Source organism: Penicillium roqueforti, assembly GCF_015533775.1.
Source record: "Penicillium roqueforti strain LCP96 04111 chromosome Unknown scaffold_33, whole genome shotgun sequence".
Taxonomy (NCBI): Eukaryota; Fungi; Ascomycota; class Eurotiomycetes; order Eurotiales; family Aspergillaceae; genus Penicillium; species Penicillium roqueforti.
The window spans coordinates 149,363-168,967 of NW_024067597.1; the positions used below are offsets into that span (position 1 = coordinate 149,363).

Sequence of the window (19,605 nt, forward strand, 5' to 3'; positions counted from 1 at the left end):
ATGATAGAGATACCTCATATATAACAGACTTCAGGGTGGCACATTCAAGGCACGAGGATCTACACATCGTGGTGCCGGAAGTGGCAAGATGACGATGCGAAGGCACTGGACTTAGATCAGACCTTTATAATGTGCAAGAATCCTTGAGTGCAGTCCCAACATCGAACCTGGATACATGGAAATTACATATTCTTACTGTATATAATAACCACCATCTCCCATCTCAAGGATGAGAATCTCATTCCTCAATAAGCTCAGCGGTGGAGGGACAGGGACCAAGTCCCCGCCATTGACGGACCTGTCGGGAGAGTCAGCGATAGCGGATCGCGAAAAGAGAGGCAGCAACATGGACGAGTCGCGTGTGCCATGGGTGACTTGGAGATCTGTGTTGCTAGGCGCATTTGTCTCCATTGGTGGTGTCATTTTCGGATATGATACTGGCCAAATCTCAGGCTTTTTGGAGATGAATAACTTCAAGCAGAGATTTGCGCAGCTGAAGCCCGACGGGACGTATAAGTTTAACAATGTTCGGTCTGGGTTGATTGTTTCCCTGGTGAGTCTTTGAAAGGCGAAGTCGGAAGATGCGTGAATGTGGCAAAAGCTAACGCTTTCCAGCTCTCCATCGGTACATTGATAGGAGCTCTCCTCGCCGGACCACTTACCGATCGAATTGGTCGAAAATGGTCCATCTTCTTCTGGTGCATCATCCTCCATGTCGGACTGATAATCCAGATCTCCTCGCCAACAGGAAAATGGTACCAGTTCATGATGGGACGATTCATAACTGGGTTCGGTGTGGGAGCCTGTTCACTGCTGGTTCCTATGTACCAGGGTGAGATTGCACCACGACACATCCGAGGAGCGATGGTGTGGTAAGTAACAATCCAATACTCAACATTGCAAGATACTGACCATAACCCTAATACAACCCAGCTCCTACCAATTATTTGTAACATTGGGCATCTTTGTCGCATATTGCATCAACTTTGGCACAGAAACTATGGACAGCACCGCATCGTGGCGAATCCCACTTGGTATCACATTCCTGTGGGCTCTCGTCCTTGGAATAGGTATCCTCCTCTTCCCGGAGAGTCCCCGCTTCGACTACCGGAATGGCCGTATAGACCGCGCCCGGCGCACCATGTCGAAGCTGTACGGTATACCCGAGAATCACCGGGTGATCGTGCATGAGATTGCCGAGATCCAGGAACAGCTGGATGCCGAGGAGGGGGCGCAAGACGGGATCCGCGGTTGGCTTGAGATGTTCCAGGCGCCGCGCATGACGTACCGCATCGTACTTGGTGTAGTGCTTCAAGCTCTGCAGCAGCTGACCGGTGCTAACTACTTCTTCTATTATGTGAGTGTTTTATTTCGACATAGACACCCGCACTTTGCTAATATATATAGGGAACGGTGATCTTCAACGGGGCAGGGATAGACAACACATTCGTGACGCAGATGATCCTAGGCGGGGTGAACTTCGGCACCACATTCGGCGGACTATACGTGATCGAGCACTTCGGACGACGCAAGTCTCTGATCGCAGGCGGGATCTGGATGTTCATCTGCTTTATGGTGTTTGCGTCTGTAGGCCACTTCTCGCTTGACGTTCAGACACCGCGGAACACGCCCGGAGCGGGCAAAGCAATGGTTGTATTTGCGTGTCTGTTCATCACCGGGTTTGCCATGACATGGGGCCCGATGGTATGGGCGATTGTGGCCGAGCTGTATCCATCGCGGTATCGGGCGCGGGCTATGGCGTTGGCAACTGCGTCGAACTGGTTATGGAATTTCCTGATTGGATTCTTCACGCCGTTTATCACTGGCGATATTGACTTTGCATATGGGTATGTGTTTGCTGGGTGCTTGTTCTTCGCGGTGATTATTGTTTACTTCTTTGTTATCGAGGGCAAGGATAAGACGCTTGAGGAGATGGACATGATGTATGTTATGCGCGTGCCGCCGTGGAAGAGCAGCAAGTGGAAGCCCCCGGAGCCGGAGAATCAGCTCACGACCGATCAGCTTATGGATCGGAAGGTTGCGAAGAAATTTAACAAGGAAGAGGAGGTGCCTGGACATTCACATGCTGAGACTGCGAATGATGCTGGGGCTGGACCTTCGCATTTCTCTTGAGAGTTGGCCTTGGGTGACCTTGGGGTGACACGAAGAGTTGAAGTGGTGGGCTGTGGCGGGCTGTATATGGACCGAAGGGGCAATGAACATACTTTCAGTGTATATACTGAAAACAGGAGATGTAGAGTACTTCAAAATGTAGTCCGATAATGAGTGACCAATGGGTGTCAATTTGGTAGTCATAAGAATAAAGTCATCCGCATCACCTGGATGGGATGGGTATGAAATAGGCTCAAATATATGAAACGCTGATCCCAGAGCTGAAAAAAAAAGACTCAAAAGTTGATGACGCTCCATGAATCAATTTTTTTTTTATACATATTCCACCTATTTTCAAAGAAAAGGGTTGGGAAGACACATCGAGAGGATGGAGACCCTAGAATTGATACAAGTCTGTTGAGACTTTCGACGTCAAATGCAGAAAAAGTAAAAAGAAGCCAGAGGAGGCCCAGCAGCACCGATCGAGATATACTTCCCTTGAAAAGTGACGAGAACCAATCTCTAATCCATAAAGTCACCCCTCAAGATCTTCTCCTGGAAGAAATCCGGCTTATTCTGCTTAGGCTGACGGGGAATTTCCCGGCTAGGCTGCTCCATAGATGCGATGGAAGCGGCACGCTGGTGGTTACCATTGGAACGATGTGGGGAGACGGGGCCGCCGAAGGAAGGGGCACGCCCAGCACGAGAGCGGAGGGCCTCTGACCAGTTAAAGCCTTCGCCTAAGGGTCGGCGTGATACGTTAGATCTCTCATCCGGAGGCGAGGTTGGAGTACTTGCGGAAGATCGGGTGGTAACGATGGCCGAGCCGGCCGGAGGGGAACGGCGCGGGCCTACGGCAGACGGAGGGGGGTAGTTTCTACCATTTCCTATGCTCCCTGCACGAGAATCACGCAGAGCTTGTGCACCAAAGGAGACGCGTCTCCCGAACTGCGAGTTGGGTGAGGTTCCTGTTATTTGCTCGTCGTCGACAGCATCTTCGACTGGACCGTTGGAGCCCATTGAGCTAGATAGGCTGCCTCGACGGAAGTTGCGATTGCCACCGAAGGCGGACGCCTGGGTGGGAGAACCAGAGAGGCCCAGCGTGTTGATTGACAGCCGACGCTGGTTGGATTGCTGACTTGGAACCTGGGTTTTGGATGGGTTGCTCGGCTTGGAGAATATGTCGGCGATGGACCCACGACGTCGACGGTTCTCCGCATGGGGGACCGAGATGGGGGAGGTTGGATCGTTGGACATTGTCAAAAGAAGGGGGTTGAACCGAGAGCAGGAATATAGACGGACTAGCCGCCCTTCTCATATAATAGAGGATTTGACAATAGAGATCAAAGTGACGAGAATGATCTCAGCACTTGGAAGGGTGGGGAGGGTGGAACGATGTGGAACGATGGTGGGGGGTGTTGATTTGAGGACAAGACAAGATTGAAAGATTGATACCAGAACTCGAACAAATAAAATAAAAGAAGGGAGAAGTATCTGGAGAATAAGTTGAGAAAAAAAGAAGACGAGAAAGCGAGAAGGGGGAAATATCGAGGTTCACCGAGTAGAGAGAGCTAAGCATCACATTATCTGGGGAAAGTGGCGCTAAGTGGAGTGGTGATGTCGATGGCTGACTCAGCAGTTTCTATTTCATGACATGAGGTTATTCTATCAGTTATTTTATCAGTTAGGTATCAGTTAGGTAACAGTTAGGTATCAGTTAGGTATTGGTTAGGGTATTGGTTAGGTTATTAGTTAGGGTATTAGTTAGTCGATTGGTTTGGATTGATTGTTCAACTGCTTCAATTGCTATGGCCATCTGAAGATGAGTACAAGACTATATATATTGGTACTTCATGTACCTATTACCTATATAACGTCTACAATTGGGTTATCGTGCAGAATGACAAATGCTAATCCCTGCAGAAATAAGGGAGAGCATTCGTATTCGTAGCTCAAGAAAGTAAATATGGACGTACATCGTGTATTGCTTGTTTCCCATAAAGTGGCATACGTCTCTGATTCCTATTCCAGAATGAATCCCCTCTGTCGACATCTGCTATCATAAATCATAGACCATCAAAGAAGCTCTTGATAACCGCAGGAACTAAAGACAGAGGAGATCATCCACATGATAAGAAATCAGGAACTCAAGGCAAATGAAACAACTGAATCAGCTTACGCCCGATCGTTGGCTCAATTTCGGTACCGTCACGAGCGATTTTGATTTCCCGATTCGCATTCCAAGGGTTACGAAGGCCTCGAGTGCGCTGGAAAGGTACTCGCTCTGTCGAAATCCATTGAATGCGGAACGGTTTGCCAAAGGTTTGACCCTCTTCTGGATCCTCGGGCTCGACGCTTTTCTCGCTCGCATTGTCGTTCTCATCTTCCGATGACTCGACCTCCCAGAAGATAGTACCCCGCACTGAATCATCGATGATTCGTCCTTGGGGCGCTGTCGAAGTTGCCGCTGTCAGGGTCACGTCAAGTTCGTCGGGCCCGCCGGGCGGGGGATCGGGCCGAGATGGCATCTCCAAGGCCAGTTCTTCGTCGTCGCTGATCGGCGACATCATACGGGCGTATCCAAAATATTCGCCAGATTTGTTGGCGGAGAAAATTAAATAAACGTAATCTGTGTTCTGGGTAAAGGTCAGTTTCGGTCATTGCTGGGCTACATAGCTTTGGACTCACCTCGAAAGCCTGATTCATTGCCGCCTCGTTGTGCGACTGTGTAGCCCAAATGCCACTTTGCTTGCTCAACTCGAGATCCTCCACTGTCAAGCTCTTAACAATAAAGTACCGATCTACCAGCCGGGCCGGGGGAGGATGGTTCCCCGTAGCAGGCGCTGCGGAACCGGGCTCCGGTGTGATTGAATGGTCCTCGCCCGGGTCCGTAGCAGTAGTCGTAGCAGTAGTCGTAGCTGTCGTAATCGTAGTCGTAGCCGTAGCATTATCCTCCGGACGTGGTCGGAGAGCATTATTCGGAGCTGCAGACCCGGAGCCCGGAGCAGTGAGCCCCTTTCGCAGTCGGCAGACAACGCGGACGCCCTGAAATCGGGAGTCGTGAAATCTCGCCAAAGCTGCAACGCAGGCGGCAGCCGACTTGTAATTCACAAACGCACAATTACTCTTGGAGATCAGGAACACGCTCTCAATGTCGTTTTTTGCATCTTGCGAGAAGTGATCTTTGAGATCAATGACACTGGCTCCGGGAGGAAGATTTCCAACCCACAGCGCGTGGCCAGATTGCTTGGGCTTTCGGGGTGGTCCTCGTGGGGTACTCGGAGCGGTCGGGAGTGGTTGCGAAGGGGGAGTATTGTCTTTAGATGAATGCAGGTTAGTAACAGTTGCAAAGTGAGGGGATTCGACAAGAGCTCACTGGAGAACGGCGGTTGTGGTTGGGACTGCGCTATTTTTTTGGGGTTCGATCCATCCACGATGGTCTTTGAAACGTCGTACTCCAGATCCGTCATTCGTTTATCGGCTTCTTTGCGCAAGGTGACCGGTTTCGAGGGTGAACTGGTGTTAGTACGTACTGGAGATATAGCCTGAGGCATTTGGCCGGCAGGCACTCCATGTCCATAAGGGCCGTATGATGAATGAGGGTAATAGCCCGAGCTATACGGAGATACTTGCCCGGGATTGAGGTTTGGCATGTTTTGCATTTGGGTTCCATGAGGCGGGTAATGATGTTGAGGTTGAGGGCCAGGGTGTTGAGGGATGGCATACGGCGGATAAGCAGGGTAAGACATGCCATACGGCATGCCTCCGGAGTTGTGTCCATACGGAGTCATTGGCATGGGGTACATCATGCCTTGCCCGTGGGCTGTGTACTGATGCATTGACTGCGGATTATAGCCTTGTGGATGATGGCCTGGGAAGTTGTATCCCATGACCATATTTAAGGGAGAGGGGGCGGTTCCATACCGAGCTTCTGCGAAGCTGGAATGATGTGTGACATTGGGACGTGGCGCTGAAGTAGGAGATGCACCTGAGAAGAGATTTAGTCAGGCAAAGCTTGGACGGCATTTGAAAAGGAAGGGCTAACCCTGTTCTGATATCGGGGCTGTCTCGTCAGCTGTCTTGTCTGAAGGAACATTGCCCATGGGGCCGTTGATGAAACTTTCAATTGTAACCTTCTGAAAACTACTGGGTCTTTAGTGTCTGTAGGGAATGGACACATCTTACTCGAGACCTTTTCCTTACCTAAGTCACGTAGCCCGGATGTCACCGCGGTGTAGGAATTCTTATAGAAATCCCACCGACGCAAGTAAGACTTCCCTAAGAGTCCGGTAGAATAGAACAGAACAGAACAGAACACCGTAGAAGAGGGGAAGTGCAAAGATCTAATCCGGGAAGGAAAAGGCCCAAGCCATGCAAGTTAGTTCTCCGGATTTTGTGAAGAAAATATCAAGGATAGAATGTGTGTGTGATGGTAAGAAATTGAAAGGGGAAGAAAACCGGTCAACACGGACTGACCCCCCTCCTGTTAGGCCATAAGCCGAAGCTCACAAAACAAAGTAGGACAAACACATATAAAGGGATTCTAGATAAGCCACGGTGGACAGTGGGCTAGGTACCAGAGACAGGGGAAGCTTAAGGCTAACTGACAGCCAACACATGCCAGAGGAGGGGGAAGAAGTGCTAGGCATGCCAGGGAAGAGTACTGAATTCAGGTACATTGCGAGAACAGGAGACCATCCCCGTTAAAAAGAAGGGTCACATACCGAGTAATTTGGCTAGTGTTTTGTTTCAAGAGGCGTTGTGTTACTCGACGATGGTCTAGACAGAACCTGTTTTTGGGCCAAATGGGATTGAGAACAAAAGAGCCGAGGGAGGCTGGTGAAGGGAGCTAAAATAGTGTAGAATCGAGGGCCCGAGAATAAAAAAAGCGCCCCGGGAGTCAGATATAGGGCAGAAAAATAAAGATGCCCAAGGGAAGCTAAGGGTAAATAAGAGAAAGTTAACGTTGCAGAGGGATCTTGTTGATGGGGGAGGTCCTGATCCTGGCCCTGGGGGGATTGAAGCCAATCAACTCTTCTTGGCAGGCTGTGGCTCAATGGCTTAGTACATATTCCAAGGTATAAAAAAAGAAAAGATATAAAAAAGAAAAGAAAATAAGAAAGAAAAAGCGGGATGTGCTCGGGAAGTGTATACTGTATATAGCATTTAGAGTCGCTAATATAGAACTGGGCTATATGGTCGAATAGGAGATTGGGCATTATTCTGAAAATAATTTCAGAACGAGGATCATGTCATTCGAGCAGCTGTTGCCGTATCCCTGAGCTGCAGGTTGCCGTCTTTTTTTTTTCTATTTTTTTGTGTCTTCCTTTTTTCTTTTCTTTTTGCATCCTGTGATGGGTATCTGGGCGGGGCCAGTACAATGGTCGCGATTGGGGCATATTATGTTGGGCGTGAAAAAAAAATTGGAATGACTTACACACCCGAGGAGCCTCTTCGACTGGAACCAATCGAAGTGAGAGACACAATTGCCACTCTCAGGGGTGTGGCGAAAGAGTCGAGAAAACCGCCCAGGGCGAATGGTATGTATGTATGAGTGTGTTCCGTGCAACCTGTACAACGGTACAACGGCACAACGGTACAACAGGTACCATAGGTACCTATGTATCATATACCTCGGAAGGGCCGAATGAGCCCTGGGTCCAACGGCCTTTGGAACCGTAAGAGGAAGGCAATAGGAGGAGCTCTGGATACACACTCCTACTATCATGATTCGTAGATGTTCCAATGGGATGTTTCACTTCTTTGAAACGTAGATATTGGGGATACAATGTTGTATATTGCAGTATTTCGAGTTCCAGCCCAGTCCAGAGGTAAGAGCGACATCGTGTTGCTGTACAGTGGGACAGAGCGTACATAATTGGCTCATCCTGCCCATGGTAGGACCTCGCATACATATGTATGTACCTCGACAAGGCGATTATGTACTTTGTATGAGGTAGTATTGACTGCCGTTTCAGAGTATATGCCACGGAAACGTACGTACCGTTGGGTGGGGGTCAATGGAGCTTGATGATCCTGTAAAAAAAGGAAGAACATGAATCTGGACATCCAGCAAGAGGGAAACTTCTTCCATGGGAATTGAGCCAATTGGAAAAAGAAAAATGACGACAGAAGAAGAAGCTAAAGGGACAAAAAGGAAGTGAAGTCGGATCCACCCGGTTTGACCACCGGGATCGCATCCCAGCCAATCAGAGCGGGCTATTCGAGACTACATACATATCCCCTAAACAAGAGATAGCAGAGAATGGTACTTTGTAGAGTAACGGAATACGGGGATAAGAGCTTATTTATGTACATATATAGTACAATGTATATAGATATATCGTATATACACTCAGGGTATGTTATAATTTGGCTCATTGGACCTATACCCGCGGACTCTTTCTCCAAATCAACTGACCAGTCACTTGAGCTGTTCTTAACTGGGTCATGTGACTCACCAGCTCTAGTGGAGTACTCCAATTGGGTTGTATAACCCGGAGATTTCCCGAAAACGGGCATTGACAGTCTCTAATCTAGAGAATAAAAGTACAATTCAACTTCGATCGAAGGATGATACTGACGACAGTGGAGGGTCACTGACGCAGCTTTGATGTAATGGCACCCATCTTCCAAAAAGGTACTCCGGCGTGTTCCAGTAGATATACCATGTTTTGATGAAGAAACAAGCCACGTCCGGACGGTTAGGGAATTGGCGATCAGCTCAAAGACTGGACGCCACATTGACACCTGAGGCGTCACTATGGATTTCTGACGTCATGGGCGTTCTCCCCACATCTCCATGCTTTCTATACTGATCTATGAGAATCATAAGCCCTTCTGTCCATGGACGCCATACAGGGGCTTTCAACTGGGAATCATTCATCGTACGTATACACCAACACCCGCCAGTCAGACTTGACCGTCAAGGCCGTGTCAAGAGAGCGAGTTGACCCATTCTATAATATCCATAACGCGTTATCTATTATTAGTGGCTTTGTGGCTGTGCTCCTCCCACTACAAAAAAAAAACACGACGAGCCCAATCACGGCAGGGATCAGCAGGGATCTGAGTAGGGCGTCTCCATTCCCCATCCTTCATATTGTGATTGACCGAGAGCGAATTGTTGCAATGTATCGACTCTTCACAGCCACCACATCTCCACCTCCACATCTCCATATATCCATATATCCATATATCCGTCTCGATTTGGATGTAGTGAAAAGTAGGTGCTTACACTTCCGTGTAGAAAATTGCAGGTCTTACCTTCCTCGGGCACTTCTAGTCGCCACAGCCCCACGGATGTGCAGTTTCAACTCTATGATCGAGATTTCGTCAGCTGCTGGCGGTCAAAGTGTGGAGGCGATGGTTGGTGTTGCCACTGTTAGGTAACTGGTTTCTGCATGACCAGGATTGATCACTGTGATATGTAGTAGATCCGACCGAGGTTTCCAAAGCTCGAAAAGTACAAGTCTCCCAGAATGGAGAGACGAAACTACACATGATAAAATAGAATGATCAAAACGCAGGGCAAAGGCAACAGACCCGACCCATATTTGAATTTGTCTTAGAAGACAATAATGTGTGAAAGTGGTACGCAACCATCCAAAAGCAGGATTGAGCTGCTAGTATCAAGAACTGACATGAAGAAGTGAAAAAGAAGAGAAAGAAACCACCGCCTGGCCCTCATAGAACCAAAGGGCGAAAAATAAATATCCTGACCATCAAAAAACGGAAACAAAGAGCGGCAGGAAAATCAAAAAAAAGTCATCATCAGAGGGGAATTTTCATGCGGAATCTCATTAAACACTGATATAATTACGATTACGGGCGGCGCGGCTGATGTGCTAGACGGGGAGGGTATAGACAAGATGAAGCGCGGGGAGGAGCCCTTTATCGATCAATTCCAAGTGAAGCCACTTTTCCCGCAAAGCGAGCGCCAGCGCTTCCTCTTTTGGAGAGCTTCTCTCTGTCTTTGTCTCTGCTGTCTGTGACAGTTGAAGCGTTTGACGAAGAGGAAGACTCCTTGCTGCGGATAGTTGGGAGAGAGCCCAGGGTATCGTTTGCGTAGGACTTTCCACCTAGCGGCGGTGGAGGCACGCTGAAGGCAGATGTGCGGGCGGTCCGTTGGCTGAGATACAGCTTGGCTGCGGGGGAGAGAGGAATGGAAGGAGGTTGTGGCGGGATCTCAGCGCCGTTTTGGACTAACAGCTCGGCGATAGGGAATGGGATGGCTTTTGCGCTAGATCTCGCGGCAAGAGTGGTTGGTGGGGCGCCTGGGGACGCAGGATCGGCTGCGGCAAGGGCTAGGAAGGTTGCGTGAGTGTTGCGAGAGCGATCGGTTATATTTACGTTGCCACCCAGGGCGAGACCGTAGAGGACGCCTTGGATGTCGTTCTGTTTGATTGACGCGAGGAGCGTTTCGTCGGCCGTCGCGAAGCGAGAACGTGGTGAAGGCAGATTCTCAACGTAGGCTCGATCAACATATTTGGCGGTGATGAATTTCAACCGTTGCTCTCGTGTAGAACTGGCGCTCGGCTTGAGAGTTTGATCCAAGGTCGCCTCCCAAATCATGTTGCTAACGCGGTTGCCAATCTGCAGGAGAATCTCGACGATATCATTCGAGAAGGAATGTACATCCAATGTGAGAGAGCGAATCTTGGATATATGCGTGCCCAGAGAGCGGTGGATTCCACTACATTCAATGCAGAGAATGATTCCAAGGTTGATGGAGACCCATTCAACTTTGGATGATGATCCGCAATCAGCACACCAGTTGTTGCCTTGATCCGCATCCCGTACAACCTGCAGAAGCTTTGCAGGATTCTCTTCAAAGTTGCTATCAGGACGGACATAGCTTGGGCGCGCACCGACGGTTGTTCGGCGGATGACGCCAGCGTTGCTGGCTGAGCTAGAGGAGGAATGGGAGTGGTGACCAGACACAGACGAGCTTTTCCCTGTTAGGGCGGAACCAATATCCCGACTGGTAGGTCTATCATTCCTAGATGCGGAGGGAGGCGGAGTCTCCTGGCCTTCAACCGCACTCTGCAGCGCGTTGTTGATAGCCCTGATCCAATTGGACATGTCGTCCTCGGATGTCGCTTGGTAAATACGTTTGAACTGGGGTGTGATCACTTCGAAACAGAACCGTCGTTCCGCGTTTCGAGCTTCACGGACTGATGCCATGCGCAGATCGATGGGGTCCATGTGTAGATCCAGCTTTTGTTTCCAGTTGCTATACTCGGATAATTTCCCTTGATCCAAAACAATCCAAAATCTGATAAAATTAGAAGTTGTACAACCATTCCTGCGCTTGTACTTACTTGTGCCATGCTTGCTTGTTGATACCCTTCGGATCGATGTGAGATCCTGGACGTGACAGTGCCCACAAAAGGCCTTCTTTGCGCTGTTGGCTACTTGTCCGATCAGATCCGCTGTTGTGCTCCTCGAGATCCCGGATACCCTTGAAGCGATTCTGGCCCACATTAGCAGCCACCGTCGAGTTTGACGCGGGTGCACTGATTCCTGTAGCTGGTGCGGCCGGTCCTGCATTTGCTTGAGACGAAATCGATGAGGTGTTGCTAATGACTCCTCGAAGCTGAGAGCCTGTGCTATCAGCCCTACCAAGCTCCACCTCGGTAGAAGGGCCGCTATTGGCAGTCCCAGGAGGGATAGGAGGCACACTAGTTGTACCAACCACTACGTCGGGCTCAAGATATGGGTTACTGCCATTCTCCAGAGCCCGGCGCTTCTCTTCGCGCTCTGTGCGCTGGAATTGGAACTCCTTGTCGGCCTGGTCCACCTCGTGAATAAGAGCTTCCAGCTGAGGGGTCATTCCTTCAACCTTTTTGGCGGCTGACAGGAAATTCTTGGCCTGGCAACTCGCATATTTGGTGAGATGTGAGAGAACCTCTTGCTCTTTGCGACCTCCATGGAGATCTTGCATAAAGGAGGAGTAATCAAATCGCCTCAGTTCGAAATTTCGCCGCTTGGCTTGATACTTCGAATCGCTCTCGGCACGCTTCTTCTCTTTCAGCGAATCCTGTCGCTGGCCCAAATACCGACTGACATAAGCGTAATAGTCGCGGCTCTCTTCATCCCAGTCCTTCTTTTTGGCTTCTGCTTGCTTAATATCGTTGTTGTATAGTTTGACCAGAGGATCAATCACCAGTTTCTGAAGTTGCACCGTGTTGAGCTGCTCGTAGTTCAGAATTTGCCGAGCAATTTTCTCGAAGTAATGATCTAACGCGGGCTGAATAGCATTTGCATTAGACGTAGACGCATCATTCAATGACGTTAGGAACTGTTCCATGGCCTCATTGCAATTGGCTTGCGCTAGCTGCGCGCTCTCGGCTTTCTTGAGCACCTTCTTGATTTTGGTTCGCATGTTGCTTGTCTTCGACTCTAGCGCTTTCATAGTCGCCCGGAACAATGGTCCATCCTCCACTCCGCTCATCTCATCACCTGCCCGCGAATGTGGGAGATCTACCTTGGCTGGTGGTGGGGGAGGAGGCGCGGACGGCGGGGGAGGAGGTGGGAGAGACTTCTCCACTGGCTCAGGTGGAGTGATGGATGGATTAACGGTCGATTCGGCATCGCTATAGTGAGATATAACGGATTGAGTCGATGAAATCCGAGAGCGCGGAAAGACGGGTAACTCCAGGTGTGGCGATGAGATCTGAGGGCTCGGCGGAGGACGCAAGGAGTTGTGCACCCAGAAGGAAAAATGGGCGAGAGTGTTAAGGCGGTTTGTTCTTTGATCGTAATCCAAGAAGCTGCAGCTGTTGCGCCAACCGCCACCTTTGTCCTCTGTTACCTTCGGAGGCTTCCATCGCCATGACCATTCGAACGACACGGACGGGGTACCCCCAGTGGAGTAATCTCCAATCAGTTGAACATTAGAGTTATTCTGAAGGTTAGGGTTCGCATGGAACTCTCTTGTGATCAGATTATCCAGTTCCTTCGAGTTGGATGCGTGAGCGAACGTGAGTCCCGTGAGACTAGTGTCTGCCACCTCGGGCATAGTCGTTGAAACACCGTTGACAGAGTTTGGAGCATTGCCAGTCTTCATCTGACGAATGATAAAGGTAAACTTGAAGATCAGCTCCTCGTCGTTCGACAGGCGTAGCATGAAGGTCGGGATCGGAGCGGTGGAGGGGGTGTCGGGGTCCTGTTCGGTTTGAGGGGACTTGTTAGCTAGAAGACCCGATACATGATATTAGGTACCGCGTACCTGAATATATTCGATCGGAGTATCGTCGCCAGCATCGCGCTTGGCTACGAACCTTGCCGCCGGGAACGCGTTGGGGGATAGAGTCAAAAGACGACGTCGTGAGTTGCTTATCGTGACCGATGCGATCGCGACTATTGAAATTTCATCAGCATATCGACAAGAGGTTCAGATCCGGTATTTTAACCCACAACGATTCTGATCCTTGAAAAACAAGTTCCCCGCATCGTCAAGGCGGGTGGCAACATTCCCCATGATGGCAAAGGGATCAGGTCACGGCGCGAGAAAGGGACCGAAGTAGCGGGACCAATCGTTGGCCATCGACGGTCTGCGAACCTGTAGTCGGATGGCCTTTGTATTGAAGTGTGCGAAGGAACCGAGTAATCATTCAGTGAAGGTGTCTAGGGGATGGGAGAGAGGGCGAGCTCAAAGATCTGAAGGAGGGGCGAAAGTTGATCGGATAAATGCGCAGGCACCCGACCCCATATAGTGCCATTTAGTGTGAAGCTTCTTTTTATTTAAATATTCTTATTTGGTTTCAGTTATATAGTTCGATTTGTATCTGTTATATATCATTTAATCATCTGTTGGTTTGGACTTGTTCAAGGGCATTATTTAACAAGAACATCTAATGCGACTACATCCATATAACTAGATATAACACGACTATAGCCTCACTTCTGACTCAAAATGCTATAAATATAGGCCAAACTTATATTAATAGGATCAACTGTACAAATCAAGAAAAACAACCTGGTATGAAAAATTAATCGTGAACGTCGTGAGACTCGGTTCCAAACCCGAGACCCGGGAATAGAAAAGAAGAGAAGAATAGAAAACAAAAAAATCAGGGCATCAGCTCGCGACTTCGCTTGTCCCATGATTGGGTTCAGTGGGAATCGCACCAGTCGAAGCAGGGCGGCGCTCACGGCCAGAGAAGTACCGATGCTTGTGCTTATGGCCATCGGGCTTTTCATCCGCTTCTACCCACCGCATTACCTGTCCTCGTAGATCGCGCATCTCGTGGACTCGTCTAGAAAGATCTCCTCGTTTCTTAGATTGACCACTGCGCTCATTGAGCTCATCCTCTTCCGAGCTGGAGATTGACAGTGAAGACGCGCTGCTCTGCTGCAGGAACGTGATGACATTTCCTGCGGTCTTCTTGAATTCGCGCTGCTCGTTCTTCAGATTTTCCATTCGTTCCGCATCCGCCTGGCAATCCAGAGTGGTAACGTGGAGTCCGGGGAAGTTGGAGGACATAAATTCCTGTAAGAGTGGTAGTTTCTCGCCGTTGGGACGGTAAGTTCCACTGTCGTTATCAATAAAGAGTTCATAATCCCCTGGATTGGTTGAGATAGTGATCCCTTCTTCGGTTTGGCCCAGGTCCTCGCCCTCGTTGTGGTGCTCATCTTCCTCCACAGGAAACTCGTCTGTAGGCACCGTGCTCGATTCTGCGTTCTCTGCATTACCTGCATTCCCTGCACGTTCTTCATTCTCCGCATATTCTGCATTCTCTGCGCGCTCGGCACGCCCTTCTGGGGAGTTACGGCGATGGCGATGCTTGCGCCGCCGAACGAAGAATTCACCCGAATACGCGATGTAGATAGACACGTCACTGTGCATGGTGTGCTTACTCAGCATATCAATGCCAAATTCTTTACCGGTCTCGGTGAATCGGATTTGTCCGTCCAAGGTGAGCACATAGGTGAAGATCCGTCCACCCTGGCCATAGTGCGCAAACTCCAAAAATTTCTGAGAGAGTTCACGGCAAGGCCTTTGAAAGGACCCATACAAGGTAGTACGATCGAAATTGTAGATGCGCTGGTGCTGATGATGGAGTGTTTTATGCAGGATACGCCCTCGTAGACTTTGTGCCTGGAACATTCCCGCCACGAAGGGCCTGAACTCTACATAGCGATGGTATAGCTCTGCAGGTACAGGGCCTGTGAGTTGCATCTCAATAGCCTGGAAACTATTCGGAGTCAGTATATAGATGGCCCAGGGGGGAAGGGAAGGAAGACACACTTGTAACGGGTAATCGACTTGCCACTGCCATCTGTGCTTTGAACATGGTCTTTGATGCCAGCCAGTCGTCCAATCAGAGGAGAAAAATGTTTGAACCAAAAGTTAGGACCGATAGTGTACATATGACCCCCCTCTGTGCCGGGGGTTTTTCCGAGACATTCGATGCTGACCACCAACCAGGACTCCTTACGGTGACCAGTCGCAAACGCGGAGACATTAGTAAATACGTAGACGCGCTTGCTCCCAAAGCGCTTTTTAACCTTGAAGGACTTCTCCTTGAAACCTGCCCAGTCGTCTGAAAGTGCAGGAACGTCGATAAAAGCAATCCCCAGCTTATCGTCGTGATCCGTGGGATCCTCGTCCATGAGATGACATTTCAACTGAAATCCCGAAGCCGGAACATTTGCGATGATCCAGTCGCATTCCCACATGGGGTTTATGTCCCTGCGTACGGTCGGAGTGCGGAAATGCACGTCGGGGTCTTGTTTGTGGCGCGTCGGTAGGTCGACTACCATATGCGCGTCGACATAAGGATCGGAGGAGAAACTGCCAAAGTCCGCGACGGGCAGGTCTTCCGCGCGATGGAAAGTGATCTTGAGGGTGTAGCCTGGCGGGGCGTGGGGAAACGGAGTGGGATCATAGCCTCCGGCAGGCTTTGACTCTTCATTCGTAGTGAGCCGGCGATGTATCTTGTCAGCCTTCTCGACTAGTTTGGGGCCAAATTTGTCGACGGGATGGACAGGCAATGGCTGGGGTTGGGAGTCATCCATGGTGAGTATAGGGGGGGAAACAAACGTGGGAAATCTCTTCCCAGAGATAAAGATAAGTAAACCTGAATAATAGTCATGGAAGAGGGAAGGGAAGAAGAGAGTGGAGAGTCCAAGCTTTTTCAGCCTTACAAAATGAAGAACCGTGTGAGTTCCCTCAAGTCTCCCCTAAGGGCCCCCCAATAAGGAAAGATGAGCGCAAGGCAACAGAGATTATACCGCCAAGCCCTTGCCAAGACCTGCCTAGCGGCACCGGATAACGTCATTGGGCTTTGTCTGGTTCCCGCGCCTTCTTTTCAGGGGGTCCCGAGGTCAGCCCTATATTATGTTGATGTTGTGCATGTTTACATATTTATCTTCTCTATCAAGTAACTTGAAATACATTAAAGGCAAAAAAAAAGTAAGATACCCAGAATAAGCTAGAACACATCATAATCGTACACATACCGAAATAAGAATAAGATAATAGGCATTAGGTCATGAGTATCATGGGGGAAAAGACAACTCCTTGCGCGAGGACTGACGAATGTGGCGTATAAAGAAAATGGTTTCTCTAAGTTCCTCGGAAGAGGAATTGCATGTCCTCCGGGGTCAGTTTTTCCAATGCCGCCGCTTGATCTTTATTCAGGGTACCCCGGATGAGGTTGGCCTTCTTCTCTTGAAGTTGAATGATTCGGGACTCGACAGAGTCCTCGATACAGAGACGAGTGACCACACAAGGCCGCTGCTGGCCAATTCGGTGACTGCGATCGGCGCTTTGCCATTCTGCCGCGGGATTCCACCATGGGTCGATAATAAAAACTCGGGAGGCTTCCGTGAGGTTAAGTGCCACGCCACCGGCCTTGAGAGAGACTAAGAAAACCTCAACCTCGGGTTTAGTCATGAAATGTTCAATGGACTTTTGCCGCTGTGCTGGGGTCATCGATCCATCCAGCATCACGGTGTTGAATCCGGCATGGCGTAGCCGCCATTCCACCAGTTGTAGCATGGATGTGAACTGGGAGAAGATGATAGATTTAGGGGTGTGACTTTTGCTTCGCTCCTTGAAAAGTTCATAAAGGAGCATCTCGATTTTGGTGGAAGAGGTCCAGCTCTCCATGGAGATGCGGTTGATGATGGAATTCTTCTTGACAGACTCTTCGTATTCGGCAAGGGTAGGTTGTTCCAAATCGATGGAAAGGGCAATATGGCACCGTGGGCAGTCAACATGCTTGCTATCGTCCTGGAATGACTGAATGTAGTCCTTGGCACATTGACGACAGAATTCATGACGGCACTGAGACCGAATGCCATCTTCTGCGGGCTCGTCACAGATACAGCATACAGCAACGTTGAACCCTAATTGCGCTTTTTTCTTCAGAATGAGATCGGGATGGTTTGCAACTTGGCGCATCTGCATGATCAACCCGAAGATGTTGGCATAGTTATTCAACATGACACCCTCGCTGACATAGGTGTCGAATTTTCTTGTCGAGTTCGTCATAATGCTGCGTGAGAAATCTTGTTCGATCTCACCGAAAAATTCATTGTGTAACATGATACGTTTAGGTGGGAGCTCCATCGACGTTGTATGCTGTTGCTTCATCCGGCGAAGCATGATATGATCGGTGATGAGACGGAGCTTTTCGAGACCCTCTTTACGTTGCCGCTGAGTTTTCCCTTCAATAATTGGGTTAAGAATCTCCTTGTTGAAGATCGAAATATGCATAAACCCAGTGTGAGAGCACTCAGTACAACGCCCCTCTTTAGTCGAGGTCCACTGGAGTTGTTCGCAATCGCACTGCTTACAAAAGTAGCATGCAAATGGCTTGACTTGTAGAAATCGCAGAAGGGAGAAGAATTCTCCAATCCGGTTCTGTACGGGTGTGCCCGATAGGCACCACTTGTAATTGGCCTCCAAGGCAAAACATGCCCTAGCAACACCCGTGGTACGTGATTTGATACTATGCGCCTCGTCAAGGATGAGGCGGTGATAGTGGACTGCGTGGATGACACTGTCTGCTTTGACCATCGTTGCACCGCGAGAGAAGCCTTTCTCCTGCTTGCGGTAAATGGATTCGAGACTTGCGTAGGAAATCATGATGACATCGTACTTACGAATCTCAGCCGGCGTCAACTTTTTGATTTTCGCGTCCGAGTTGTGGTAGACCAAGACCTTCAGCTTGCCATCCGTGTATTCCTTGATCTCGGATACCCACTGCATCAAAGCGACCGGTGGGACGAGAACGAGGGTCGGGTCAGACTGGGGGAAATCGGACATGATGAGTGAAACTGCTTGAATAGTCTTTCCCATGCCCATCTCATCGCCCAACAAACCACCCCTGTATTCAGTCTTTTCCTGAGCTATCATCCAGTTCAAGCCCTCTAGTTGGAATGGCTTGAGTTTGCGAGTTATAGAGACAGGTTGCTTGGCTTCCTTTGGCTGGATGATAGGCTGTGCTTTGAGCACATCCCACATGGTACCAACTGTGGGATGCCTGTACACAAGGTTCTTTCGGTCTTTTTCTACCTAGGGGATGGTTAGTCATGGAAGGCACGTGGGAAAAGAACCCTCGGCTTACACGGCGAGCTTTCCGCTGCTCTTCCCAGCTCGGGGGCAGATCTGCTTCAGAGTCGTGCAGATCGTCATCGAGACCGTCCTCAAGAGGATCTTCTGATGTATCCGAAGAAGCAACGCCAGAATGAAGTAACCCAGGTGGCTCAGGGCTCAACGGAGAGAAGGACACTGGTCTAGAATCTGGGTCCGAGTCGTATTCCAAGTGTTCATCAACGAATTTGTCTACGAGCGAACCTTGTTCTGTTGTCGGGCGCGGGTAGTCGTATTCCTCCATTTGAAGGGCATGAGCCAGAGCCGCATCAGAAGTCTCAAGATCATTTTGGACAGACAGAGTACCCATAGGCCGTTTTACCGCCCTTTTTTTGGAGGCATGAGTTAGTGAAACATCGGAGGCACCAGTATCCTCCGCCAGTGCCGCTGCGGATCGTTTTCTTCCTCCTTGGGAAGCTCCAAGGGATAGTGCGCTCGACTGTAGTTTCTTTACGCGATCAGCGGCATTGATACGCGCCGAAGTCTTTATCGCAACCTTGGTGTCAGGTTCAGTAACTGCAGCACCAACGCTAGTAGCCGGGGTACTGCAGCCCGTGGTCAGATTCCCCAGCGAACTCCGGGAATTGGAGTCACTGGGCGATTCATTTTTCATGGGTACCACCACCTCAATCCTGCCCGAAGCAGAATTACCCGGTGTCACCGAATCCACGACATAGTCGTCCTCATCTGCCTCGGAATCTTGGATGACGCGAGGGCGAGAACGAGAAAGGGATGACCCACCAGCTCGCAGAGGTGCCGATCGACTTGATCGACGGAGGGGGGATGAATTTCTTGGTGACGTCTCGCTGAACTGTGAATCATCGTCTGAATCAGGGATTGTGGTTCTGGGTCTCAGATTGTGCCTCATATTGGAACCAAGCGAA

General features: G+C 49.7%; 6 protein-coding genes across 6 annotated transcripts; 1 reads left to right on the plus strand and 5 right to left on the minus strand.

The window, feature by feature from the left end:
• Positions 1–229: 229 nt before the first annotated feature.
• LCP9604111_8467 (sugar porter family MFS transporter) lies at positions 230–2,133 on the plus strand (the record flags this gene model as incomplete). The annotated part of the gene is made up of 4 exons (XM_039076613.1): positions 230–553; positions 616–872; positions 934–1,357; positions 1,408–2,133. The coding sequence occupies 4 exons, from the start codon at positions 230–232 to the stop codon at positions 2,131–2,133; spliced, it is 1,731 nt and encodes a 576-aa protein (XP_038925526.1).
• A 501-nt stretch (positions 2,134–2,634) lies between these two features.
• Positions 2,635–3,369, minus strand: LCP9604111_8468 (uncharacterized protein; the record flags this gene model as incomplete). Its single annotated transcript, XM_039076614.1, has 2 exons — positions 2,635–2,852; positions 2,994–3,369. 2 exons carry the CDS (start codon positions 3,367–3,369, stop codon positions 2,635–2,637), a joined length of 594 nt encoding a protein of 197 aa, XP_038925527.1.
• An 809-nt stretch (positions 3,370–4,178) lies between these two features.
• Positions 4,179–6,791, minus strand: LCP9604111_8469 (putative YT521-B-like splicing factor; the record flags this gene model as incomplete). Its single annotated transcript, XM_039076615.1, has 8 exons — positions 4,179–4,216; positions 4,292–4,748; positions 4,801–5,429; positions 5,489–5,983; positions 6,037–6,100; positions 6,158–6,255; positions 6,316–6,390; positions 6,641–6,791. 8 exons carry the CDS (start codon positions 6,789–6,791, stop codon positions 4,179–4,181), a joined length of 2,007 nt encoding a protein of 668 aa, XP_038925528.1.
• Positions 6,792–10,005: 3,214 nt separating this feature from the next.
• LCP9604111_8470 (putative ARF GTPase activator (Csx2)) lies at positions 10,006–13,597 on the minus strand (the record flags this gene model as incomplete). The annotated part of the gene is made up of 4 exons (XM_039076617.1): positions 10,006–11,389; positions 11,436–13,282; positions 13,346–13,476; positions 13,534–13,597. The coding sequence occupies 4 exons, from the start codon at positions 13,595–13,597 to the stop codon at positions 10,006–10,008; spliced, it is 3,426 nt and encodes a 1,141-aa protein (XP_038925529.1).
• Positions 13,598–14,197: 600 nt separating this feature from the next.
• LCP9604111_8471 (C2 domain protein) lies at positions 14,198–16,137 on the minus strand (the record flags this gene model as incomplete). Its single annotated transcript, XM_039076618.1, has 2 exons — positions 14,198–15,314; positions 15,368–16,137. The coding sequence occupies 2 exons, from the start codon at positions 16,135–16,137 to the stop codon at positions 14,198–14,200; spliced, it is 1,887 nt and encodes a 628-aa protein (XP_038925530.1).
• Positions 16,138–16,687: 550 nt separating this feature from the next.
• LCP9604111_8472 (DNA repair protein RAD16) lies at positions 16,688–19,589 on the minus strand (the record flags this gene model as incomplete). Its single annotated transcript, XM_039076619.1, has 2 exons — positions 16,688–18,643; positions 18,696–19,589. The coding sequence occupies 2 exons, from the start codon at positions 19,587–19,589 to the stop codon at positions 16,688–16,690; spliced, it is 2,850 nt and encodes a 949-aa protein (XP_038925531.1).
• Positions 19,590–19,605: the final 16 nt, after the last annotated feature.